The sequence below is a fragment of the Rhinatrema bivittatum genome, chromosome 7 (assembly GCF_901001135.1).
Source record: "Rhinatrema bivittatum chromosome 7, aRhiBiv1.1, whole genome shotgun sequence".
In the NCBI taxonomy this organism is placed as follows: Eukaryota; Metazoa; Chordata; class Amphibia; order Gymnophiona; family Rhinatrematidae; genus Rhinatrema; species Rhinatrema bivittatum.
In genome coordinates this window covers 122786674-122813972 of record NC_042621.1, presented here as the reverse complement: position 1 = coordinate 122813972, position 27299 = coordinate 122786674, and the positions used below count along the sequence as shown (strand labels likewise).

At 45.0% G+C, this 27299-nt stretch overlaps 1 protein-coding gene and 1 long non-coding RNA gene across 3 annotated transcripts in view; one reads left to right on the top strand and one right to left on the bottom strand.

The window, feature by feature from the left end:
- ADAMTS14 (ADAM metallopeptidase with thrombospondin type 1 motif 14) overlaps positions 1–27299 on the bottom strand; it is a 314376-nt gene that overhangs the window by 19251 nt on the left and 267826 nt on the right. For both annotated transcript variants that reach the window (XM_029609051.1, XM_029609052.1), the window contains exons 15-19: positions 25192–25272; positions 20757–20920; positions 16714–16882; positions 11458–11590; positions 9690–9897 (exon numbers count right to left, since the gene is read on the bottom strand). In XM_029609051.1, coding sequence (XP_029464911.1) covers positions 9690–9897; positions 11458–11590; positions 16714–16882; positions 20757–20920; positions 25192–25272 — 755 coding nt within the window. The remainder of the gene's footprint in view (positions 1–9689; positions 9898–11457; positions 11591–16713; positions 16883–20756; positions 20921–25191; positions 25273–27299) is intronic.
- LOC115095428 overlaps positions 1–27299 on the top strand; it is a 306111-nt gene that overhangs the window by 111883 nt on the left and 166929 nt on the right. The window contains exon 2 of the long non-coding RNA XR_003857764.1: positions 17701–17878. This is a non-coding gene — a long non-coding RNA (uncharacterized LOC115095428). The remainder of the gene's footprint in view (positions 1–17700; positions 17879–27299) is intronic.

Genomic DNA, 27299 nt, shown 5'->3' with positions numbered 1-27299 from the left:
CACATTGTCCACTCCCGGCAAGTAGGTGGCCCTGAGGTACATCGAATGGGAGAGGGCCTCCGCCCATATCTGCACAGCTTCCTGACACACAGCTCGATACAGTATCGTCCGGTCGAAGATTGCCCGTCTGTAACGTGCTGGGAGCGCACAATACAGACGAGTAAGGCCATTCAGCGATACAGTCTCCAGTTTCACTCGTCCTTAGCGCTTTGTAAAATAGACAGTACCCTTTCCGCACCCAGCATGTAAATGAGCGAAAAAGCTGTATAATGAAGGAATTAGCTATTCCCCTCCGATACTGTTACGGGCGCTGATATTATCTCCTTAGGAACCCGCTGTTTTGCCGCGGCCTTAACGTGCTAGTTTACCGCCTCCCCCTAGTAGGAGTTAGGACTGTGAGTCTAGTAACAAATCCATCGACACCGCTTAAGATACTCAAAAACAATAAAACAATAAGCCTGGCACCCTCCTTGATGTAGTACGTCCCGGATGCCCCCCCCTCCCCAGCGCGCCCGCCACTACCCCTTTCATCAGCTGCATCCACCCATTATGCCCCTCACGGGCATGTCCCGCTTCACAGAGCGCTCCCACTCAAATCCGTTCATGGGTATATACCCTTTCGTCCCCCTCACAGCGCCATGCTACCACTGCGACCTGGCAGTCCCGTGAGGCCTACAAAAAAAAAAAAAATCCCCGGCTCCCGCGCCCCCGCACTGGCCCGCCGACTCTACCCCCCCTCCTCCCGATCGGGCGGGTAGGCGGCGGCGAAAAGCAAAAAAAACCAAAATCAATTTTTTTTTTTCAAAAAGCGACATCACACAATGCATAAAATAATTTCTCCAGCCTTAAAGCGACAATTTTGGTTTTTTCCAAAAGCGACTTACTTTTGGGATCTGTCAAGATCCCAAAAGTAAGTCGCAAAAGTAACTTACTTTTCTGAAGCCATCAGGAACACGATCTTAGCTCCTCCGGACGAAGACGAAGATGGCCGCCTGCACGGGGAAAGCGTGCAATTGGCAGCTGAAGACGTGACGTCACGACGTTTGGCGTCACGAGATGTGACGTCACGTCTTTAGCGGCCAATTGCACGCTTTCCCCCGTGCAGGCGGCCATCTTCGTCTTGAGCTACGATCGTGATGGCTTCAGAAAAGTAAGTTACTTTTGCGACTTACTTGACAGATCCCAAAAGTAAGTCGCTTTAAGGCTGGAGAAATTATTTTATGCATTGTGTGATGTCGCTTTTTGAAAAAAAAAAAAATTGCTTTGGTTTTCGCCGCCGCCTACCCGCCCGATCGGGAGGAGGGGGGTAGAGTCGGCGGGCCAGTGCGGGGGCGCGGGAGCCGGGGATTTTTTTTTTTTGTAGGCCTCACGGGACTGCCGGGTCGCAGTGGATGCAGCTGATGAAAGGGGTAGTGGTGGGCGCGCTGGGGAGGGGGGGCATCCGGGACGTACTACATCAAGGAGGGTGCCAGGCTTACCGAACCGCTGCTATTGCCTCTGCTTGCAGGTCTATTTCGCCGGCTTGCTGCACGCTTTCGCTTTGCTCGCACGCTTTCGCTTTGCTCGGCTCTGCTCGGCTCTGCTTTTTCTCCTCTCCCGTCTGTCTTCGCCGCTGTGCCTCACCTCCTCCCGGAGCAAGGCTGCTTTCGCGCCCTGCTCCGGGAGGAGGAGAGACACAGCGACGAAGCAACAAAGACTTTTCGTGTTTTTTACACTTCCTGGTGCCTGTCATTCCAAATGTCATTTGAAATGACAGGTACCAGCGCACCCAGGTTACTGTATAGGCGCTGTATTAAGCGCCTATACAGTAAAATGGGTTACGCGGGCATAACCTTTCCCTAACGCTTTAAAGCCGCGGCATGCATTTGCATGCAATTAGAAGAGAGTATCGGGGAGTTAGTGAAGAGAACTGTGCGTGCGGGGAGGAAGGGTGCGCCTGACACTGCCGCACTGTTTCTACCGCGGCCTTACTGTATCGACCTTACAGTAGGTAGGAGCCCATCCCTCCCTGTTTGTTGATGTACACATGCCCACCTGGTTGTCCGTCTGAATCAGGATGACCTGGTTGGAAAGGTGATCCTGAAATACCCTGAGAGCAGATCTGATTGCTCACAGCTCTAGGAAATTGATTTGGTGTTTGGCTTCTTCTGGAGACCAAGCTCCTTGTGTCTGCAAATTGGCAACATGAGCTCCCCAGCCGAGGTTGGAAGCATCAGTGGTGAGAATTATTTGAGGGTCTGGAGCCTGAAGGGTAGGCCTTGGAGGAGATTGATCTGATTTTTCCACCAGGCTAGAGACTGACAAAGTGGGACTGTGATGTGGACAATGGTCGATAGAGGTTGGACGGACTGAGTCCATTGTGACCTTAGCGTCCACAGCATGATTCTCATGGCCAAGCGGGCCATTGGGGTAACCTGTACTGAGAACACCATGTGTCCCAGCAGGATGAGGAAGTGGCATGCAGTCGAGCGGTGCTGACACTGTAGCTGGTGTGCAAGAGAAATGAGAGTGAGAGCTTGCTGTCGAGGCAGAAATGCCTTTGCTTGAAGGGTGTCCAAGTCTGCCCCTATGAAGGACAAAGTTTGAGACGGAACTAAGCAGGATTTCTCGTAGTTGACGAAAAATCCTAGCGAAATTAGAGCGTGTAAGGTAAGATGTAGGGACGACAGAGCAGTTTGCTGAGTGGAAGCCCTGATCAACCAATCGTCTAGATAGGGGTAGACGTGAACACCTTGAGTCCTGAGGAAGGCTGCTACTACTACAAGGCACTTGGTGAAGACTCGTGGTGCAGATGCCAGGCCGAATGGTAGCACTCGGTACTGATAGTGCTTGGGGCCTACCAGAAATCTCAGAAATTTGCGATGAGATGGAGTTATCTCAGTGTGTATGTACGCGTCCTGGAGATATAGAGAGCAGAGCCAGTCTCCTCTTTGAAGAAGAGGAAGAAGGGAACCCAAGGTTACCATCTTGAACTTTTCTCGGGTGGAGATACTTGTTGAGGGCACGTAGGTCCAGAATTGGACGAACGCCGCCTGATATTTTGGGGATTAGAAAGTACCAGGAATAGAATCCTAGGCCTTGTTGGGAGTAGGACACTGGTTCTATTGCTCTGGACTGGAGGAGGAGGGAGATCTCCTGTTTTAGGAGTAGTGAGTGGTCGGATGTTCCCCATGTCAGCAGAGGTGGGGAGTCCGGTGGGATAGAGAGAAATGTTCAGGTGATAACCCTGAGAGATTATGGCAAGGAGGAGAGATTATGCGGTCTGAGGTGATTGTGTGCCACCTGTTGTTGAAATGGCACAATCGACCTCCCACTGGTATCTGAGGCAGTGGGGGCTGGCTGCTGCTCTCTATGCAGGAGTCAAAAACTGGAAGCAGGGCCCGGCTGAGGAGCTGCTTGCGGCTTTTGTTTCCGAGGTTGATGAGACTGGGCCTTTTGGAAAAGTCTCGTAGAACGAGTTCTAGACAGTGGTGGATAGGACTTCTTTGGATGGAAGAATGACATTTTAGTATCCTGTTTGGAGGAATACTCAGAGGGCATCAGCGAGAGCTGGCGAAGGGTCTCATGATGTTCCTTGAGTTCCACTACCATCCACTGAATCTGTTCACCAAACATATTGTCTCCTATGCAGGGTAGATCAGATAATCTGTCTTGTACTTCAGGGTGCAAGTCCGAAGACTTAAGCCAGGCCCATCTTCTTGCTGAAATAGCAGTTGCAGGTACCCTGGAAGCGGTGTCGAAGATATCATAAGAGGATCTTATTTCATGCTTCCCTGCCTCAAAACCCTTGTGTACCAGGGTTTGAAGCTGTTCCTGGAATTGCTGAGGCAGGGACTCTGCAAAGTCCTGATTCTGCTTGAATAAGGCCCTGTTGTACTGGGTCATATACAGCTGGTAAGAGGCAATCCGAGAGATGAGCATTGATCCCTGGAAGACACGACGGCCAATGGCATCCAGGAATTTCTGTTCCTTACCTAGGGGAAAGGAAAAGTGGGGTTTTGATCTTTTTGCCCTCTTTTGGGCAGATTATAAGAATATAAGAACATAAGAAAATGCCATACTGGGTCAGACCAAGGGTCCATCAAGCCCATCATCCTGTTTCCAACAGTGGCCAATCCAGGCCATAGGAACCTGGCAAGTACCCAAAAACTAAGTGAACTTAATAGCAGGTAATGGACTTCTCCTCCAAGAACTTATCCAATCCTTTTTTAAACACAGCTATACTAACTGCACTAACCACATCCTCTGGCAACAAATTCCAGAGTTTAATTGTGCGTTGAGTAAAAAAGAACTTTCTCCGATTAGTTTTAAATGTGCCCCATGCTAACTTCACGGAGTGCCCCCTAGTCTTTCTACTATCCGAAAGAGTAAATAACCGATTCACATCTACCCATTCTAGACCTCTCATGATTTTAAACACCTCTATCATATCCCACTTCAGTCGTCTCTTCTCCAAGCTGAAAAGTCCTAACCTCTTTAGTCTTTCCTCATAGGGGAGTTTTTCCATTCCCCTTATCATTTTGGTAGCCCTTCTCTGTACCTTCTCCATCGCAATTATATCTTTTTTGAGATGCGGCGACCAGAATTGTACACAGTATTCAAGGTGCGGTCTCACCATGGAGCGATACAGAGGCATTATGACATTTTCCGTTTTATTCACCATTCCCTTTCTAATAATTCCCAACATTCTGTTTGCTTTTTTGACTGCCGCAGCACACTGAACCGACGATTTCAATGTGTTATCCACTGTGACACCTAGATCTCTTTCTTGGGTTGTAGCACCAAATATGGAACCCAACATTGTGTAATTATAGCATGGGTTATTTTTCCCTATATGTATCACCTTGCACTTATCCACATTAAATTTCATCTGCCATTTGGATGCCCAATTTTCCAGTCTCACAAGGTCTTCCTGCAATGTATCACAATCTGCTTGTGATTTAACTACTCTGAACAATTTTGTGTCATCTGCAAATTTGATTATCTCACTCGTCGTATTTCTTTCCAGATCATTTATAAATATATTGAAAAGTAAGGGTCCCAATACAGATCCCTGAGGCACTCCACTGTCCACTCCCTTCCACTGAGAAAATTATCCATTTAATCCTACTCTCTGTTTCCTGTCTTTTAGCCAGTTTGCAATCCATGAAAGGACATCGCCACCTATCCCATGACTTTTTACTTTTCCTAGAAGCCTCTCATGAGGAACTTTGTCAATCGCCTTCTGAAAATCCAAGTATACTATATCTACCGGTTCACCTTTATCCACATGTTTATTAACTCCTTCAAAAAGGTGAAGCAGATTTGTGAGGCAAAACTTGCCCTGGGTAAAGCCATGCTGACTTTGTTCCATTAAACCATGTCTTTCTACAACCACAGATTGGTGATCCAGTTGAGGTTTCTGTAATCCTTGGGCTGATTGGACCAAATATGTGGTATCAGCTTTTCTGTTGACTGGAGCAACAGAACCAGGGTGTTCCCAGTTCTTTTTGAGGAGATCCAAAAGAACCTGGTGAATAGGGATGGAGGTTGTTTCCTTGGGAGTATCCAGGAATTGTAACAGCTCCATCATTTGATGCCTGTCATCTTGTTCAGTCTGCAATTGGAAGGGAACCAATTCAGACATTTCCTTCACAAAATTTATGAAGGATAGGACCTCTGGAGGAGAACGCTTCCTGCTTTCAGTAGGAGGAGGTGGCGATGGCAAATCATCGGTGTCTGGAGATGAATCATCTGTCCAGGTATCATAGGGATCAGCACCTGTCCCCCTAGGAGCCTGAGAAGGACGGATCGATGGAATTCCTGAAGGTCCTGGTCTAGGCTCTGAAGGCATCGAGGGAAGAACTGGAGGCACCGATGAAGGCATCGAGGGCACCAGTGCAGGCATCGAGGGCATCGACGGATGGATCATTGGCGCTGATGGACGCATCGGCATCGATGGTTGAGGCATCGACAAAACTTCCGATGGAGGAATACGAAATGGTGTTTTTCCACCCGATGACAAGGTAAGTGGAGAAGGCACCGGAGCCATCGGTGACCCAGGATACATCGGTGGAAAAGCGGCTTTAAGCGCCTCCATCTTTGAGAGCAGCGGTGCCAATGCTGCTGGAATGGGATCGATAGTCTGTTCCATGGCTGGCATCGATATCTGTGCCGGGGGAACTTGGAGTCTGTGCATCGCCTTATCGATGGCCTCCTGGACCTACTGGTCCAGTTCTTCATGGAGACCTGGAGCAAGCAGCCCCGGCTCTGGAAGGGAAGAAGGAGGCAGAGGCATAGCCGGAGGGACCACCATTAAAGGCAGAGTCGCGGCTCCCGATACCCGTCCGGGTGAGGGTTGCCTCGGTGACCCGGTCACAGAAAGGGTCAATGCCTTTTCTGGATGGGGTTTTTTCGATGGCAGCTTGGACGATGGCGAGGTCGATTATTTTCCTTCCTCGATGGTCCAAGACTTCCGGTGTCGATGCCGATATTTCTCTCTACGATCCCCTCGGTCCTGAGGGGGGGTAGAGGTAGTCGAAGGCCGAGAAGTCGTCGATGCCAGGTGGTCACCGGCTGGTGGCCGATACTGGCGTGAAGTGGACGGTGCCGGTTCAGATGACGTCGATGCAATGGACGGCATCGGGGTTTGAGAATGGAAGAGAAGTTCCATTTTCTTCATTCTGGCCTTGCGACCTTTTGGTGTCATTAAGGCACATTTGGTGCAGGTCAAGACATCATGCTTGCATCCAAGACACATTACACAGACTTTATGAGGGTCTGTTATGGACATGGAGCAAGTACAGTCTGGGCACCAACGGAACCCCGATGCATTGGCCTTTGAAAAAAATTGAGCGAGGGCCAAACTCTACAGGAATCAACTGAAAACGGGTGAAAAACTTACCGGAGTACTGCGGAGTCAAAAATTCGAAGGAGGGACCCCTGTGGGGTATGAAAGTTTTTAGTAATTCCATGAGGAAAATTCCTGTCAGTAATCTCTGTGGAGCTCCTTAACCCGCGTGGCTAGTGCTGCGTGGAAAAAAGAAGACTGAAGGGGGACCCCTGCTGGCTGCAGGTTTAGTGTATGCTGGGCATGCCCAGTAGGTGCCAGTCAAAGTTCTAGAAACTTTGTGAGGACTACCATCCTGCTTGTCCTGTGAGAATATTTTTTATTCAATGCATAATTAAGCGCTGGAATTTATTGCTGGAGGATGTAGTAAAAGCTGTTAGTGTATGTGGGTTTGTAAAAGGTTTGGACAAGTTCCTGGAAAAAAAAGTCAATAAACTATAATTATGGTTGATTTGTGGATATGCACTGCTTATCTCTGGGAAAAACAGCATGAAATCTATTGATCTTTTGGGATCCTGGCAGGCACTCATGACCTGGATTGCACACTGTTGGAAACAGGATACTGGGCTTGATGGACCTTTTGTTTGACCCAGTATGGCAAAATTTATATTCAACCCAACAAAACTATAAATATTTCATGCTGGCCAGAACGTACATCAGGAGAAACAGAACATAATCCAGGAAGCAGGACACAAGTATTGTGAACACTATAAAGCACACACGTCATCCTTTAAAAAAAATATTTTAGCCTTGGAGGGCAATTTTCAAAGGCACCAAGTAAAGAGAAATTTACCTTGGTTTGGCTGAAAATTGACTTTCACAACCCCACTCAAACTACTTGCAGGCTCTATTTGATTATGAGTAGGCATTCCTGGAGGGGTGTTTAGGCCAGGCAAAGAAAACCCAGCAAGTATATTTGATTTTGAAGAGTAAACACGTTATTTCCCCCTTCTTGGCTTCCCACTCAAAGGGAAGATGCAAAATACGCACGGGTAGTTTTAGCATGTTCACTTTCCTCTAGTTCATTTTCAAAGTAGAAACGTTAAAAGTGTGAGCTTACTTTGCAACCAATGGGCTACTCAAAAATTCACCCTTAATGTGGTGCCCTTCTTAGCTCAGGCCATTACATAATCTGTAAAATATTTCATTCATTTTTATTTCTGTATTGTTTATAGCTTTCTCAAGTTCATTTGAACAACAGTTAGTATCTATTCTAGAATAATACATATCAGTATTTTGCATAAAGCAGAAAAATTACATTCATTTCAGAATTTACGTATTCATGGAGAGAAAGGGGAAAGAAAATCCCATAAAATACAAATCTCTACAAAAGTACAGTTAGAGGGCCAGCTCAGTGACTTAATGGCTGTGCTGTTTACTGCCATGTGGAGGGGGAGTGGAGTTTAATTCTCAGCTCAAGTCTTCCGTTCACTGGGTTGGCTGGGGCTAGGGATGCTGAGGATGCAACTTTGACAGACACTGGGGTGAGGGAGCCTTTATCATTCTGCAACAGTGGTGTCTACTAGTGGCTGTATATAGGGGCTATGATTGCAGTTTTCTAGAAGGAGTCCTGGTGCTTGCCCTAGCCCAGGATCATCACCGCTACAGTGACTGGACTAAAGGTAAGCTGGGAGAAGATATAACATAGGGTAGAATCCCTGGGAACTTGTCAACGATCCCAGGATTGTTTCCTATTGAGCTGTAAGTATAAAAGAGCATGGGAGGAAGCTGCTGAGTAAAAAAAACCAACCCAAAACAAAACATAATCCTACGATTAGAATAAAATGTAATGATATACAGTAAATGATGAAAATGTTGTCATATTTCCTGAAGTCGGGTCTTTATATCTAAAAGTGATTCAATCCAGGAGATTTTTATGTGAATTTTTGCATAGTATTCTGTCCCCACAGATAATGATTTGTATAAGAGGCTGAGGTATTAATCCGCTTATTTACCGTGGGTCAGCAGCCGTTTTGCACAATTTTGCTACAGATATAAGTGAGCTCATTTGGACCCCTGGTAAAATTTCTCACAAAATGCAGTGGCAACATGTGAAACATTTGGCAGGCTGGTGACTTCAGATGGGGCCACCATAAAAGGGGCCATGTGGCCCCAATGAGGCCCCCTTCTCTAAAAGCAAATTCCCTTGTGGTCCAGTGGCTACTCTCCCCCCCCCCCCCCCTTCTGTCATGATCTACAAGATTCTCATAGGGCAAAAAAAAGTGTAGATGCAATGCCTTCTACTAGTCTTACCACCGTCTTCCTTCTCAGGGGCACCTAAGCTGATCCAATAAGCGGGGATGTGGGGTTTTCTGGGGGCGAAAGTGCAGGGTGACACCTCCTCACTCCTGTTCCCCCGACCATTTTCCAAAATGATGCTGGCTGACCAATCTTCCTGACTGGCCAACCCAGTCGGCCGGTGCCATATTGGAAAATGTCAGCCAGCAGCGCAGTAGCGAGTAGGCATTGCTCCTGTCCCTGGAAAGACCACTCCTCCCACTACGCTATTGGGTAAGCTTGGGAGCCCACAGACTGTGGCTCTTTCCAAAATCTGCCATGCCTACACCAAGTCTGGCTGCTAGGTATTGCTGTTGTGTTATAGCTGAGACTCCCTTCCCCAAAGCCCACCAGACACAGCTTGACCAGACCACAGACCTAAAAGTGGTATCAGGAAGTGACCCAGGCCTCGCATGTCACAGTGCTCACTCAGCAACCATTCCATCCCTCTCCTCCTAACGTTTATCCCCAGTGCAGTGCTACTCTGTTCCAGAGAATGAATATTAGTCTTGGGTTCAGTTAACTAAACCCCACTGCCTCCAAACAGATTCAGAGATCCGGTTTCAAAGCAGCTGGGACTCACATGGGACCAGGCTCCTGTCCTCCACTGGGAGGGGCAGGGCAGTCGATTACAGGGTCTCCTGGTGTCTGGCCGCTCGCCGCTGCAGTATTTGGTGTGCACGGTCCGACTGGTGCCATTCTGCAGTTGCTGGATGCACTGAACCAACCGGGCTTTCACCCCAAGCTTGCCACAAGTTTTGCTGCAGGCTCCCCACTCCTCTGTCACCCACCTGCAAGAAATATCGACAATAATATTATTTATTGTGTATGTGGCACTAGCATACATATTGCTGTGCAATACAATTAACATCGTTCAGTTTCTATGTCAAATTAGTCACATACCTCTGGTATCTGAGCATGGAAGAGTGCACCTGTGGTGCTGTTACAGTGTGGTTAAGCATGGAACAATGCACAGTATCTTCTGTGTAATTACAGTGTAACTACAGTGTGACTGAGTTCCTACTTTGCATTTTTACAGTGTGGTTCCAGAAGGCATTTGATGAAGTCCCTCATGAGAGACTTCTTAGAAAACTAAAAAGTCATGGGATAGGAAGCAATCTCCTACTGTGAATTGGTAACTGATTAAAAGATACGAAACAGAGAGTAGAACTAAATGGTCAGTTTTCCTAGTGTAGAAAGGTAAATAGCGGATTGCTCCAGGGATTTGTACTAGGATTAGTGGTGTTCAACTTATTCATTAATGATCTGGAAAAGAGAATGAGTGAGGTGATAGATCTGCAGATGACATGAAATTATTCAAAGTTGTTAAAACAGCAGCAGACTGTGAGGAACTGCAGAAGGATCTTGCAAGACTAGAAGACTAGGTGTCTGAAAGGCAAATGAAATTTAATGTGAACAAGTGGAGAGTGAGGCACATAGAGAAAATAATCCCAACTACAGGTACACAATGCTGGGCTCTGTATTGGGCCTCGCTACTCAGGAAAAGGATTTTGGAGTCATTGTAGGCAATGTATTGCAATCCTCAATTCAGAGAATGGCGATGATCAAAACACACATAGAATGCTAGGAATTATTTGGAAAGGAATGGAAAATAAAATGCAGAATATCATAATGTCTCTGTATCGCTCCATGGCACAACCACACCTTGGGTAATGCATGCAGTTCTGCTCGCCCCATCTCAAAAAAGATATAGCAGAACCAGAACTACAAAGGAAGGGTAAGAAACCTGATAAAGGGGATGGAACAGCTCCCTTATGAAAAAAAGTTAAACAGGATAGGGCTTGTCAGCTTGGAAAAGAACTGACTGAGAGGGGACATGATAAGAGGTTTATAAAATCTTGAGAGTTGTGGGACAGGTAAACAGGGAACATTTATTTACCTTTTCAAATAGCACCAGGATTAAGGGATCCTCCATTAAACAAGCAGGCACCAGATTCGAAAGAAATTGGAGAAATTATTTATTCACTCAGCACACAATTAAGCTATGGGATTTGTTGCCGAAGGATGTGTTGAAGGCATCCAGCATAGCTGGGTTTAAATGGGACTTAAACCAGGTTCCTGGAGAAAGAGTCCATAAACAATTAGACGGCAGGTGGATGGGGGGAAAGACAGCGCGTAGCCCTGGGAGTGTACAGCAAGGAATTGGATCTGTGGCTCGTTCCTAATGAACTGGTTTGGCCACCGTTGAAGACAGGATGCTGAGCTTGATGGACCTTTATTCTGACCCAGTATGGCAATTCTTATGTTCTAAATCTGCACAGCAAAGCGCATCTGTCTTTCTGAACATGCCGAATGGTATATAATACCTCATTCTTATACTGCTCTCTCACCCTGGTTGGGAGCAATCCTGCAGGTTACAGCGTCTGCGAATAGGCTTGGGTTTTTTACTGTTGTTACACAAGTTGCGATGCACCATCCGGTTGTCGCCTTTTCGCCGACAGCCATACTTGGTGTATTGGATGCCTACAAAGAACCAAGCAGAGGAGAGAAAAGCGGTGAGAAAGTGGTATACAGAAAGAGCATGTGCAACTACCTTACTACGGTGGAATTTGCAAAGCCGGTCCTAAGTAGAAAGGATATCTCTTAATTACTCTTGATTAGTACATACTTCTGCATACTATACCTATGTATGACTCAAAATACTAGAGATGTGAATCGGAACCGGAATCGATTCGGATTCCGGTTCCGATTCACATGTGGGTTTTTTTGCATCGGGCCCGATCGTGGTTTTGTTTATCGGCTGCGCCCGAGCCGATAAACAAAAAAACCCACCCGACCCTTTAAAACTAACCCCTTAGCTTCCCCTACCCTCCCGACGCCCCCAAAAACTTTTTACAGGTACCTGGTGGTCCAGTGGGGGTCCCGGGAGCGATCTCCCGCTCCGGGCCGTCGGCTGCCACTAATCAAAATGGCGCCGATGGCCCTTTGCCCTTACCATGTGACAGGGTATCCGTGCCATTGGCCGGACCCTGTCACATGGTAGGAGCACTGGATGGCCGGCGCCATCTTGTGCTCCTACCATGTGACAGGGGCTGACCAATGGCACTGGTAGCCCCTGTGACATAGTAAGGGCAAAGGCTATCGGCGCCATTTTGATTACTGGCAGCTGACAGTCCGAGTGCAGGAGGTCGCTCCCGGACCCCTGCTGGACTTTTGGCAAGTCTTGTGGGGGTCAGGAGGGTCCCCCAAGACTTGCCAAAAGCCCCTGGTGGTCCAGCGGGGGTCCGGGAGCGATCTCCTGCACTCGGGCCATTGGCTGCCAGTAATCAAAATGGCGCCGATAGCCTTTGCCCTTACTATGTCACAGGGGCTACTGATGCCATTGGTCAGCCCCTGTCACATGGTAGGAGCACAAGATGGCGCCGGCCATCCAGTGTTCCTATCATGTGACAGGGTCCGGCCAATGGCACGGATACCCTGTCACATGGTAAGGGCAAAGGGCCATCGGTGCCATTTTGATTAGTGGCAGCCAACGGCCGGGGAGCGGGAGGATGGCCCGGAGTGGGAGATCACTCCCGGTACCCCCACTGGACCATCAGGTACCTGTAAAAAGTTTTTGGGGGCGTCGGGAGGGTGGGGGAAGCTAAGGGGTTAGTTTTAAAGAGTCGGGGTGGGTTTAGGGGTTATTTTTGTGTGCCGTTTTTCCTGCCCTCCCCCCAAACAATAAGGGAACCCCCACGATCAATATCGTGGGGTTTTCCTATCGTTTTGGGGGAGCCCCCAATTTCTGACGATTTTGAAAATATCGACGATATTTTCAATCGTCCGAAGCCCGATTCACATCCCTACAAAATACAAGAAACAGAAATCACGGATAAGGTCAGGATGCCATCTGTGGTTCTGGTGGCCTGAACTGAGCTCCTGAGCATGCATGTGATTGGGAAGGGGTTGTTCCTCCTTGATGTCCAGTGCCAACAACAAGTGAATGAGTGTAAGGCCAAGTGTGCCTTACGGATTTCTGAAAACAAACCAGCCTTCCCTAGCTTCTGCTTGGCATTCTCTTTAACTTCCTTCTAATTCTGATCGTGCCTTTTCCACTAGAAATAAAAGACTTGGGGTTTTTTTTGTTTGTTACTTTTAATTATCTTTTCCCTCATTGTTTCCAATGGAGTTGAGCTACTTTTTTGCATATTTAACTGAGGCAGTATGTCAATGGAAGGAAGTATTTTTTGTTCCTTGCCCTCAGTTAGACATAGGATAATCAGTGCAATTCTTCCAACCAAGTCCAGATGTTGATGACATCAAGCAGAGCAACTCAGCATATCCAAAAAGCCATAATAAGGTTTATGCATAGCCTAATGAACCTGATAATGTATTATGAAATTACAAGCATGATCTTGCTTATGAAGGGTGCATAAAGGGATTTATGTACTATCTCTAACATATGGGAGAGGGCTTCTGATCTGCTTTTTGTTTAACACAGGAAGCCAAATCTTTCTGCTAATAGTTTTTCCAAGCCCAAAAAGAAGACCATTAACAAGCATTTACTGCCTGACCACTAGCAGGTCTGCTTTTGCCAATCTGGTAGCTACTGCTTTAACCCAGTGTATGGATGGTTCTCAGCCTCTCCGGGCTCATTTCCTTAAACCTTTTAATTTAAATAACATTTCATTAAATATATTGCAACCGATACAGTATGTGGATTACGTATGAAAATGTAGGAAATCTGAACAGTGATCATAGGTAACCTTTCAAATTTGCCTCGTGGTAAAATGGGCTGTTACACCTGATGCACTAAGGTAATGATATGCACACCATAGCCAATGCTATAATGGCTGCATTAAAGAAAGCATGGCCATTTCAGTACTGCTGCAATCTGCAGCCCGTGCACACTGGGAGTCTCCTAAATTTTCTGGATTCCCTTTCCCCTTACAGTACTTCCGAGGATGTACCCCCCTAGGTTCTATCAGTGCTGGAGGTATTTGCCACCCCTTACCTTGGACCTTCAGTTTTCTGAGACCCTTCCCCACTATAGCAGACATGCAATTTCCTCCCTCCCCAGCTAATTCAATCTCCCCACTTCCTTCAGATGGTTCTCCGATTCCTGCCCTTCTCCTACCAAAAAAACCTCAGAGCTTTGGCTCTGATGCTGTCATCATAAGGCAGCACCTAGAAACGGAAGTGTCCTTGCCCCTTCTGGACTTCTTCCCTATAAGAGGCAGGGCCTGGGAGCTCAGGGTCGGGGGCCTTACCAAGTTCTTGGGTGTTGCCTTGTTGTAACAGCAGCACCAGCACTGGAACTGGAGTTCTGAAGCTGATTTGGGGGAGGGGAGAGCAGCAGGAAATAAAATCAGACTGGTGGCCTGTGGGGTGAGAGGTGATGGGCTTGAAGGCCCATAGTGAGCAGGAACGATGCTGTCCTAGGCATAGGCCCAGTGTGTGCTTGCCCATATTTTCAGGCTTGGATCCTTCCTTCAGACTCTTCTCATGATCCTCTCTCCAAATCCCTCCCCAGAGACAACACCCCCCCCCCCTCCAACCCAGACACCTCCTCTGTCCTCCATGACCCTACCCGATAAATGGAGAGCTGCGTACTTGCTTCCTGCTGCTTGGTGATCTGGTGTTTCTGTGGTATTCCTCATAGAAACTTTGCCCTTTGATCTGCACAGTGTCCCATGCCATGTGCAGGTCAAAGTATGGAGCCACAAAGAGTGCTGTAGAAGCACAAGGAGGCGAGGCAGCTTGTGGCAAGCATGAAGCTCTTGTCCTACTGCCTGCGAGAGGGTAGGGGATTGGATCAGTAGGCAGGAGTCTGAAGGATGGATTACGATGTGGAGGAAGAACTGGAGTTGGTGGAAGGAGCTATGATTTCCTCCCTCCATCCATTTATTACTGCCAATCCCCCACAAGGCTCCCCATTCCTCGTAGGAAACAGGGGTGGCATAGAGTCTACTCTGAGTAGCATGCTTTAATAAATAGGCGGATAATAGCTAATCAGCTCATTATCACCTTAGTCACATATTTTGCATATTCAGCCATGGTAAATGCCAAGACTTCAGTGCCTTGTTGATATCAAATTTTACTGTGTGTGGTTGCATTTTGGTACATAGGTCTCTATATATTAGTACATTCACTGCAGAGCTTTTATTCAATACAAAAGACAAACATGTCAACCCCCTTGTAAACGCATTTCCACGACTTCTGCAATTAAAAGCCCCCCCCCCCCCACACACACATCAAAAAGAAAACATTCAACAATGTGCTTGGGTGACTGCTCCTTCTTGTTAAACAAATCTACATAGTGTACTTCCTACTTCCCCACCCTCAAATCCCAAAGCAGTTATAAGGAGAGTAATTTTCAAAGGGATTTTTGCATGCAAAGTACTGCTTTATCTGCAGAAATGGCCCTTTAGAAAATGTACAAACAACACATGCATATACATGGTATGCAATTTTACATGCATAAGGAGAAGTGTTCCAGAAGGTTTCCTCATTGATTCCTATGGAACCAGAGCAAATAAGTGTTTCAGTGTGGAGACTGAAGCATGGACAGCATTTTTGGCTTCTTGCTCTCAGTTCATGCTAACATCATAGCTCAAGCATATGCAGTGTGGTTTACCTGCCTTGTTCTATAGGGGACCGATGTAGCCAGAAGAACACTGCATGTCCCAACAGAGATAATTAGGCTCATGCTACTACTTATTTCTTTTCCTTTACTTTTTTTGATTGATATAATCCTTTGTAATACAACAACATTTTATTTCACCATTTATCATTTCTATAGTGCTACTAGGTGTATACAGTGCTGTGCATATGAACATAAGGACATTCCACAGCTGGACTTGAAATGCCTCATTATACACCCATTTTTGCTGTATTCATCCCTATTCAATATCCTATGAGGCTTCAGCTCTAGCTCTGCATAGCTGTTAGCTTTACTGACAAGTCTGCCCAAATAGCTCCTTGCCTCAGATTCCTTTCTAGCCGCTCCTGGTGGCATCCAATGTTATTTTCACAGCAATGCTGGTGGCATTGCTATTAGTGTGTTTTCTAATATTTATCTCACTGAATATCCCTGACAACTAATCTGGCTAACTTTAGCCGGATAAGCTATCCATTTGCCCTTTTTCTGAATACTGTCCTGTATGGTTATGCACCTTCATTTTCCGTTTTTATTTTTCCTAGGAAATTCAATGTAATAACAAAAAAAAAAAAAAAAAATCGGTGGAAAATGACTTGTCCACTGATTTTTCTCCTGTCTGTTATAAAAAAGACATTTTTCCACTGATTTTTTTGATATAAACTGAAATTCCCAGGAAAAATAAAATAAAACCTTAAAACGAAGGTCCTTATCTATGGCTTTGAAGGAACATTCTTAGGAGTTTTCCACTGCCCTGCTTATAAGCCCACATAAGTGATAGCACACTGATTTGTGACTCACAAGAATGACATGACAGTGGCTAGAATGATGTCACAATGGATTATTAACTCACAGGAGTGATGTCATAGGGGCTTGTTAACTCTCAAAATAGGTGATGTGCATTACCTCGATAATGGGCAGGAAACAGCTCAATTACTTTTTGTACGGAGATTTATCCTGAAAGAAAAAACACAGAGGCAGACATTGATCCAGCAGACAGACTCACCTCCTCCACAAGTTTTTGAGCACTGGGACCAGCTTTTGAGAGCCCACTCATGAGAGTCCATCTCCTCCAGAAGCACATTGTTGTTTCCAATTAGTGGCAGCAGGTCCTCATGGATAATGTACTTATAAGTCAGGCTACTCTTGGATTCCTCTTTCTCAGCAGGGGCAATCTGGAGTGAGAGAAGAGAAAAAGGAAGCATGGAGAAAAATTGAGAAGGAGGAAAAAGAGGCAGAAGGAGAAAAAAAGATGGGGTGGAAAGAAAAGAGGCAGATAGGAGAGAGAAGGAGAGAAACAAGAGTAGGGATAAAGAAGGAGAGACCCAGCTGAAAGAAAACCGAGGCAAAGGAGAGATAAGAGATTGATAAAGGGAGAGCTCAAGGGGATGAGAGCAAAAATAAAGAAAGGAAGGTGAGAATAAAAGTTTTGAGAGAAAAATAGGCGATACAAGGAGTGGAAGGTGTAGCAAGAAGGAGACAGAGGAACAGAGAGGAAGAAGCAACAGCAAGTGAGTAATAAAATGGGAAGACAATTATAATTTGATTGCATGTTGATATAGATGGAGAAACAATAACATTAACTCTTATCTTGCAAATATGGATGCATGAAAAACAAATGATTTAAAAAGCACAGCAGACACAAGAGGGCATGCACCCTAAGATACTGAACTTTAGTCACAGAGGAATGGACTTTTATAAATTGAAGCAACATAAAAATAACCTATTAATCAAGTTTACTTAGGGAATAGCCACTGCTATTAATTGCATCGGTAGCATGGGATCTTCTTAGTGTTTGGGTAATTGCCAGGTTCTTGTGGCCTGGTTTGGCCTCTGTTGGAAACAGGATGCTGGACTTGATGGACCCTTGGTCTGACCTAGCATGGCAATTTCTTATGTTCTTATGTTAACCCACAGCCGTTTTAGTACAATAGTTCACAAGTTATTTTCTGGCATTTCCTTTAATCTTCTGAACCCCTTTCATTTTTCTCAGTCTCCTCAGATGCCATGCTGCGGTGGTGGTGGTGATGGTTAGTAGAGTGCTCCCTCCGCTGGGCTCCTCAGCAGACGGGGGAACCTTGGGGTTCTGCTGACCCTGATATTAATGGAGATGGAGGGGTTCCTTCAGCTTTCTCTGGTGGACACGATAGTACCCACAGATCATCATATAGGTAGGTGGGTGGTATCCTCCTGCTTCCTGTTGCTTTCCTTACTGTTGGAACCTATCTACAGATAAAGGTGCACTGACACCCATGCAAGGATTTCTGCCACTACTGCATTCACGAGAAAATACTAACTAAGCCCCTCTCTCTCTTCTTCCTCATTTGCCGGGATTAAGTAAAGCTAATCAGACAAAGTTGTCTGGTTAACTTTAGGTCTGCTAATTGGCCAATCAGAATTGCCTGGTAACTTTGGCCAACCTGCAATGAATATCAGCGCTGGTTGGCCAAAGGGAAATGCCCTCAATGTTACCTATTTTTGGTCGGTAAAATTTTACCAGGACAAAATAAAAGCTGATGCACGGTTTGGGCTGGGGGAGGGGGCGGAGCGAAATTTGAAACACCAGCGATTATCCTGCTAACTCTTAAAGTTAGCCAGACAAATACTTTGAATATTGATCCCCTGGATTTTTCCTTCCCAGTCTTCCATCCCCTGGATTTTTCCTTTCCAGTCTTCCTTGCTTTTTCTTTCACTTCCAAGTTTCTTTCATTTCCACCAGCTCTTCATGTTTTTTCTCTCTTACAATCCAGTTTCTTTTTCCTCTCCCCCAATTTCTTTCATCCCCATTAGGTATGCATTTGACTCCTACAACAGAGGGCATCCGTTAGGCCACTATTCATGCTCTGATCAGTGGCACAAAGCCGCTTCTCCCCACTCCAGCTCTCATTAGTGGTGCAGTGTTGCCTCCCCCTGCTCCTGCTCTGATCACTGGCAGATGCACCATTGGGGAGAATAAAAGAAGAAAGTGCACAGCTATCAGGTTATGCTATGTCTGGTGTTTTCTAAACTCAAACGAACCTGTCAGTTTTGGTTTGTGGTATCATCTGAATGTCTGAAAACTATTCATATCATAAACATCTGGGGGGAAATGGCTACAAGAAACGAATTTGGAGAGATTTGATTGTGTGGCGAGTCCTGTGATTTAGTCATAGCTCTTGAGTGATTTCACTGGTGCATAGATTCCTAAGAACAACTCGCCATTCCCATTCTCCCACACCTTTCATCTTCAGGCTAGGGCCTGTTTTCTAAATGGATGCATGGGATTGCCTCTAGCCTGCGCTCTCCTTAAATATCATCATATTATCCCTTTTTCATCTTGAGATTACTACCCTAGGAAACTAGGAAGCCCACTGTGGAGCTAGCCCTGTGTCCTCGTGAACCTTTAGTTACTTCCCCCAAGGACATATAGGGGAAGGTATAGCATATACATAGTAACATAGTAATGATGGCAGAAAAAGACCAAATGGTCCATCCAGTCTGCCCAGCAAGTTTCCTATGGTAGAAACTGCTGCTCCGTGCAAGGTATTCCCAAGCCTTATCTTAAGGGTGGTAATATTAACATTCAAAATCAAGCACTGTCAAACCCATAAGCAAATTACTCCTAGAAACATTCAGATAATTCTGCTGCTTGAACGGGCTTTGCTTTAGGACTTGGCCATAGAAGCAGTCCTGCACTGTTTCCCTAATATCTACGTATCAGTACCCTGGACTGTAAAAGTCAAGGCCCAGCATTGGCTGTTATCTGAATCCACTTCCCCTTTTTCCCTCGCTCCCCTGCCATTAAAGTAGAGAGTAATGCTGAAGTTGCTCAAAATCATGAAGGATAATTAGTTAAAGGTAGTAATCCCTATGCCTTCAACCGAGGTAGTAGCTACTGCTCCATGCAGGTTACCCTCAAGCACCCTTTTCATTATTTCCATCTCTAGCATTTAGGGATCCTCAGTGTTTATCCCATGCCTTTTTTAATTCATAGGGATGGTAACTTTGAAACAGCCACTTGGGCACACATGTATGCGCATATGGTGGCTTGTGCAAAGGATGCAGCCATATTATAACATACGTGAGTATATTTGTGAAGGTATAAAATAGGTTGTTACTGCGTACATGCACGCACAATTTTATATGACCACACGCATTGGTGCGCAAATGCCACCTCTACTGCATAAGTGGGAGGATTTCAGTAGACACACGTTGATGCAATTACCAGTTTCCCCAGTTTGTTCCCAGTTCACCCAGGTAAAAAATAGGACTTGCTAACCCCCCTAGTTAATTAACCTCCCTTTTACCCTGTTAGCCCCTCCCTTTAAAACCCCACTGACTAGCCTAGTTTTTTGGTTTTAGGACAAGTTACGCAGTAGGGGACTCTGGCCCACACTTGTGTGGGTTTATTTATGCACTAGTTTCATTCATAAATCCTAGAACACCCATGTCCTGCCCAGACCATGCCCATGCCCCACCCTGCCCCTTTTATGATAAAAAGTTTTGTGCACGTACCGAGAGATACACATGTACGCGGGTGCCTTTTAAATCTGTGCCCAACTTTTGCGTATATCTCCTGGCTTTTTAAAATTCACCCCTTACTGCTTTCGCCTTCACCACCTCCTCCAGAAGAATGTTCCAAGCATCCACCACCATCTCCATGAAGAAATATTTCCTGAAGTTGGTTCTGAGTCAACCCCCTTGAAGTTTCATTTCGTGACCCCTAGTTCTACTCTTTGCTTTCCAACGGAAAAGGTTCAAGGATTGTAGATCACTAAAACCTTTCAGGTATCTGAAAGTTTGTATCATATCTCCTCTCTTCCAGGGTTTACATATTTAGATCCTTCAGCCTCTTCTCAGAAGTCTCCTTATATAGACACCACACTATTTTGGTTGCCCTTCTCTGGACCGCCTCCGTCCTGTCTCTCCTTTTTCAGATTTTGTCTCCAAAACTGAACATAGTACTCCAGGTAAGGCCTCACCAAGGACCTGTAAAAGGGCATTATCACCTCCTTTTTCTTACTGGTTAATCCTCTCTATGCAGTCCAGCATTCTTAAGACTTGACTTACCAAAACCACAATGGTTGCATGCAATGGACCATTGGTCTTCAAGCTCTCCTTGCCGTCATTATTGCTGTACTCCCACTCCAGACCCAATTCAAGAAAAGTTCTGGCCTTTGTATCCTGGCCATTTGCACTCAGAATGAAGTTACCCGTTGCCTGGTTCTTTACAGCTGAAAAATTGCTCATAAGGTTTATATAACCAAATTTAAAGAAACAACATGTTAGCAAATTTCACAGGAATCTGAAAAATTAGGATACTCTGTCGATTCTAATTATTAAAACAATTCAGATTTTGAGTAGAAATAAACTAAACAAAGTTGTCAAAAGAGTTCTTACGAGAAGAGTATAACCAGACTTTTCAAAGTAACCCTCTTCTGAGAGAAATCACTATAAAAATGATGTCTGCCTATGTGTGGATGTTTGATGGTTTCCAGCTCATATCTGCTCTTTTTACAGGCTAAAAAAAATTCTTCTATGCTCAGTGGCTGCACAGGGAAACTGGAATATAAATCTCAGAATACATGCAAAATATGAGCTTCTGAAGAATGACCTGAAAGAAAGCAGCATACTGATAGAACCATTGCCACAAGGGATTATTCCTGACTGGTTTTAGATTTTGTTTCATTCATGTAGACTTTTGAGTCACCAACTCAGTTTTTTTAATAGTTGACTTACAGTTGAAGATTTTGACTTGTTGGAACCTCTTTTGGATATTATGCTTGGGGGTATTTTTCCAGACCAGTTCATGCCTGAACTGGAACTACACTCTATTTATCCCACTCTCACTGGTGAGGATACTTTCAATCAGGATGAAGGTGCAAGAGCAAGAAGGCAAGTGAGCAGAGTAAGGATGGACAGAGAAATCATTTGCTTTTTATTGATCATTGGATATATGTTGATTCTTATTTTGTCTTCTTGATTTGGATCCTCTTCTTTAAGTTACTATAAAGGCTATCTTTTATTTGAACACCAACTACAGACTCCAGTGTTTTCACTGATCTTTATCCAAGTGTGGACTTACTGGGAAATGGATGGACTCTTTCATGATTTCTGGTTTCTCCCTGTGATGGTAATTTTGGCTTCCCTTCTCTTATTTTTCATTATCTGGCACCTCCTGGAACTATTGGATATAGAGTGTGAAGTGGTCAAGGAGATAGTGGTAGACAGCGCCAGGGGCCCTGGAAAAGAAATCTTCCTCCCAGTCCAGATCTGAACCTGGACCTGTAGCACCCTAGCCTAGGATAAAGTACCAAAACAGAGGACAGGCTACACAGGGCACAGCTATCGCGATCCGGTCCACCTAAAGACAAGGAGTTCTGTGTACAGGCTGTCTCCTCTGGCACAGGGATAAAATGTAGGCTGAGAGGAGAGCAAAGGGAGGCCCCAGACTCTAGGTGAGAAAGGCTTGTTGATTGGCTGTGAGTTGGAATTGTGGAATATACTGTTGGTTTATTTGCACTATAAATAAAGCGCACAAAGTGAAAAAAGCCCTGACTTTTCATTTCTGTGCTACAATGTAATATACAGATCTCCATCTCAAATAGAAGAAATGTACATTTAATGGAGAATAATCACAAAATTGCTATGAAAGGGAAAGTGCTCTTGCTAGGGGATTTCAATCTGCCAGATACTGATTGGGAACATCCCAACTGTGGTAACTTCTAGAAGTAGGTAGATCCTGGATTCTCTGCAGGGAAAACTGTTCTGTCAACTGGTAATGGAACCCACATGGGAGGGGGGGCGATACTGGACCTGATGCTTACCAAGGGAGACAGTTTTTCTGATGCTGTAGTAGACGATCATCTGGGATCCAGTGATAACCGGATAGCGTGGTTCAGTATTAAAGAGCAGAAGATGAATGTTCGTTCGAAGATGAGGGTTCAAGACTTCAGGAAGACTAGCTTTTTTTTAAAATGGGGGAGTATCTCAAGGAGTCGTTAGCTGAATGGGAAAATCTAGGGGAAGCAGAAGAGCTGTGGATAAAATAAAAAGGAGATATCATAAGGGCAACTAACCTTTTTTATTAGGAAAATAAATACAGGAAAGAGCAAAAAGAAGCCGCTATGGATTTCTATAGAAATAGCTGAAAAGGTAAGGGGGAAAAGGTTAGCATTCATGAATTACAAGAAATCACAGAATGAGGAAGACAGGCAATAATATCTGGAAAAAGATAAAGAAAGTAGTCAGAAATGCAAAGATGCAAATAGAAGGAAAAAAACCAAAAACAGTAAAACGGGGCACAAGACTTTTTTTTTTTAGTTATGCTGGTGACAGTGCAAAAGTGGCGTTGTGAGACTCCAAGGTGAAAAGAGGAGGAATAAGTAGAAGCTGATGAGGAAAAAGTGAAATTGCTTAACAAATATTTCTACTTGATGTTCACTGTAGAAGGGCCAAGAGCAGGACCACATAAAACAAACACAATTAGCAGTGGAAGTGAGGTAAGCCTCAATCGATTTTCAGATAAGTGTGTTCATGAGGACTAACTAAACAAAGTAGAGAGAGCGGTGGAGAACATTTGAGGGTTTTAAAGAAACTTAAGAGATGTGCTGGCAGTTCCACTGGCTGACCTTTTCAATGCTTCTTTAGAGTCAGGAGTAGGTCTGAAAGACTGGAGATGGACAGATGTGGGTCCTATTCACAAAAGTGGAAGTAAGGAGGAGGCTGGGAACTACAGGCCAGTGAGTCTGACCTCTGTGGTGAGCAAATTAATGGAATCGCTGCTAAAACAGAGGATAGTGCAATTTCTGGAATCCAATGGATTGCAAGATTTGAGGCAGCATGTCAAATTAATACTAATTCTTTGAATGAGTGACCAGAGGGTTGGATCAGGGGAGAGGGCTAGATGTAGTGTACTTGAATTCAGTAAGGCCTTTGACACGGTTCCACACGGCTACACATAAATAAATTGAGCATTGAAATGAACCCTAAAGTGAATGACTGCATTAGAAACTGGTCGAGTAGGAGGCGAAAAAGGATGATAAATGGAGTTCAATCCAAGGAGATGGATGTTACTAGCAGTGTGCTGCTAGGATCAGTCTTTGGACCGGTTCTTTTCAATATTTTTGTGAGCAACACAGCGGACGTATTTTCAAGAAAGGTTTGTCTTTTTACCAACAACATCAAAGTCTGCAACAAGGTAGACAAGCAGGAAGATGTGGAAAACATGAGGAGCAATCTAACGAAGTTTGAGGAATGTTCTAGGGTCTGGCAGCTAAGATTTAATGTTAAAACTGCAGAGTAATATATTTAGGCTGCAAAAACGCAAGGGCGAGGTATGGTATTGCAGGTGAAAGAAGAATGGGATCTGGGGGCGACTGAATCAGATGGTGGATAAAGTGATGGCAAAAGCCAGAAAGATGCTAGGCTGCATAGGAGAAGACTGGTCAGCAGAAGAAGGGAGGTAATACTGCCCCTGGGTAAGTCCCAGGTGAGACTTCATTTGGATGTTGTGTATCGTTGCAGAGACCGCACCTGCCAAAGGATATAACCCGGTTGGAATCAGTTCAAAGAATGGCTACTAAAATGATCAGTGGTGTTCATTCTAAAGCACATAGGGACAGACTTAAAGATCTAAACATGCATACCCTAGAGGAAAGGCGAGATAGGGGAGATATGACAGAAACATTGAAATACCTCCAAGATTTTCATGCATAGTAGATGTGCCTCTTTCAATGGAACAGAAGGGGTCATAGGATGAGAATGAAAGGGCACAGACTGAGGAGTAATCTAAGGAAATATTTCTTTATAGCGAGAGTGGTGGTTTCATGGATCAGTCTCCCATGGAGAAAGTGTGGGATGTACAAAGAGGATCTGTGAGGGAGTGGTAGAGCTCATTAACCTGTTTCTTCTTTCCATCAAGCTGCCTTTTCCTTTCATCCTGTGTGTTCCTCCTTTAATGTTTTTTTGTTTGTTTTTTTCTTGCTCTGGCAGCTTTCTCCTGCTCCTTTGAGAGAGCTGGGCCATGATACTTCATTCGCATTTGCCTGGAGCTTTTCCACCTTTTTTTATTCATAACAGTCCGCAGACCCTGACTGATACTCGTAGGCGTCACTACCGTGCAATGACTTGGGATTCTGTCCTGCCAGGGGCTGTGACTGCTGCCTGCCGTAGCATGCAGAGCCTGATGGCCTTAGGAGCAGAATCAGGGCCTGAGAAATGAACCCAGGTCTCCCGCATGGCAGGGCACAGTTCTGCCACTAGGCCATTGCATCAGCCTGCTCCCCATCTCTTGTATATTGTTCTTTCCCTCTCTTTGCTTCATTCTCTCTCTTTTTCTCTTCCATGGTCCTACCACTTTGTTCCCTCTCTTTCTGTCGCATTCTCCCCTCCTCTATCTGGCACCTCCCCTTCCTCTTCCATCTTGCTCTTCTCTGACTCATGTGTCCCCGGTCACTGCCTTTTGTAGTCTTTGTCTTTCTCAGTGGTCAGTTCTTATACTCACCAATGCTGTGGTTCGAGGGTTCAGTTTCCTCTATTTGAACATGCCGAGCCCCTGCTGGAATTTCAAACATTTTCAGAACGCCTGTTTGAAATGAGAAATAAAAACTGCTTTTAAAATGGTAAGCTGGACTGACTGGGCAACTCAGCGGCAGTGCTGTGGTGTCCCTTGTGGCAGGTCCCCAGGTTAATCCCTGGTTAGTTGCCAATGAAGGCTCTTGTCACCAGATTCCAGCCCTGGTTCTGACCGAACTGAAAGAAAACAGAGAAAGGAGGAAGTACCTGACTCAAAATCTCTCTCTCTATATATATATATGTATATATACAGCCAATTTTCAAATGGTTTAGGCTCCTAACTTTTGCCCTTTTGAAAATGTACTAGGGCTGAGGTCCTAAAGTTAGGATCCTAGTTTTATTAAAGCCCCTAAATTTAGGATCCTAAAAAGTGAGTAGTTACAGGGGAGGAGTTAGGGTGCAGAAACAAACTTAACAGGATAGCACTGATTTTCAAAACTAAGCATCTTATTTGTAATCTTAAATCCGGCAAATGAATAGCAGGCCTAAATTTAGGCCCTAACTTTTAGGATACCTACATTTATGTACATTTTCAGCTGGAAACTTAAACTCCTAAGTTTGGATGAAAATAGGTGCCTAATTTAGGAACCCAAATTTAGGTGCTCAGCTTTTTTTTGAATATCAGCCTCATATATGTGTACATCTACATATTTCTCTCTCTGTCTGTCTCTCTCTCTCTATATATATATATATACATATATACTCCAAAATTGGCATCTCCCTGAATCAACACTTAAAATCTAATACGGAGGTAGGCAATTCCGGTCCTTAAAGGCTGCAAGCCGGTCGGCTTTTCAAGATATCCACACTGAATATTCATGAGATGCATTTACATAAGCTGCCTCCATTTCATGCATACTCACTGGAGATGTATGAAAACCTGACTGGCTCGTGGCTTTTGAAGACCGGTATTGCCTACGCCAATCTGCTGACTTCCAAGAATTCAGCCAACCTCCTTTGAAATATACTGATAGATCCCCAAGCTTTAAAGTTCTTACTATAAAAGACCACTGCTTTGCTTTGAAGAGGAAACAAACTGCAATGCTTATCTCAGAAGATGCTGTACTAAGTATTGACCACATGTGCCCATAACTGCACAACCCTGATAAGCCAACGCTTCGGCACTGTCCTGCCTTTTGCAACTGCTGTTCCTATATTTTGGTGCCCTCAGCCCTGAATTACTTGCTCAGAAATGTGAATTCCCTATTCAGTGCCATTTGTTTGGCTAAGTTCAGAATTTAGCCAGACAAATGGTGGGATTTGAAAATCCCCTTTTGCTGACCGGCCCCGAGATGGGTGGATAATATTTTATCTGGCTAACTCGGGAGCGGAGCCATTCTGGGATGAAGTCAGCTATCTATTAATCAAGTAGGGAATGGCCTCTGCTACTACTGGCATCAGTAGCATGGGATCTTCTTAGTGTTTGGGTAATTGCCAGGTTCTTGTGGCCTGGTTTGGTCTCTGTTGGAAACAGGATGCTGGGCTTGATGGACCCTTGGTCTGACCCAGCATGGCAATTTCTTATGTTCTTATAAATGCTGATTTTCATTGTTATTCAGCTAACGCAGCTAGATAACTTTAGGGCAGCCAAACAGTTTCCCTAAAATTAGTCAGGAAAAGTTATCTGGTTAATTTTAAGATAGCTGGGGATTTTCATCAGTCTGATATCACTGCAAAGTTAGCCAGATAGATGCATCCGATTAATTTTGCTAGCCGGACTGTGGCTGAATGTGGACCTCTGTATCTTTAGGAAGGCCATCGCAGTTCTTAATCTTTTTTGTTTGGGAACACATCGCAGTTCTTAATCTTTTTGTGTTTGGGAACACATTTGAGTGCTTCAGTATAATCGCAGGACCAGCTGCAACACAGAATTACTCTAAATACATAACTTGTGACAGTTTTTGCTATTGTGAATGCTGTAAAGTGTCTGTTATCAGTCAGCACACCCCAAGGGTCTGTTCTAGACTGTCTCCCCTTTTTACAGTCGTTCACTTGGTGCTCTGATCTCCTTTTCAATGCCATCTTTAATGTTTTGAC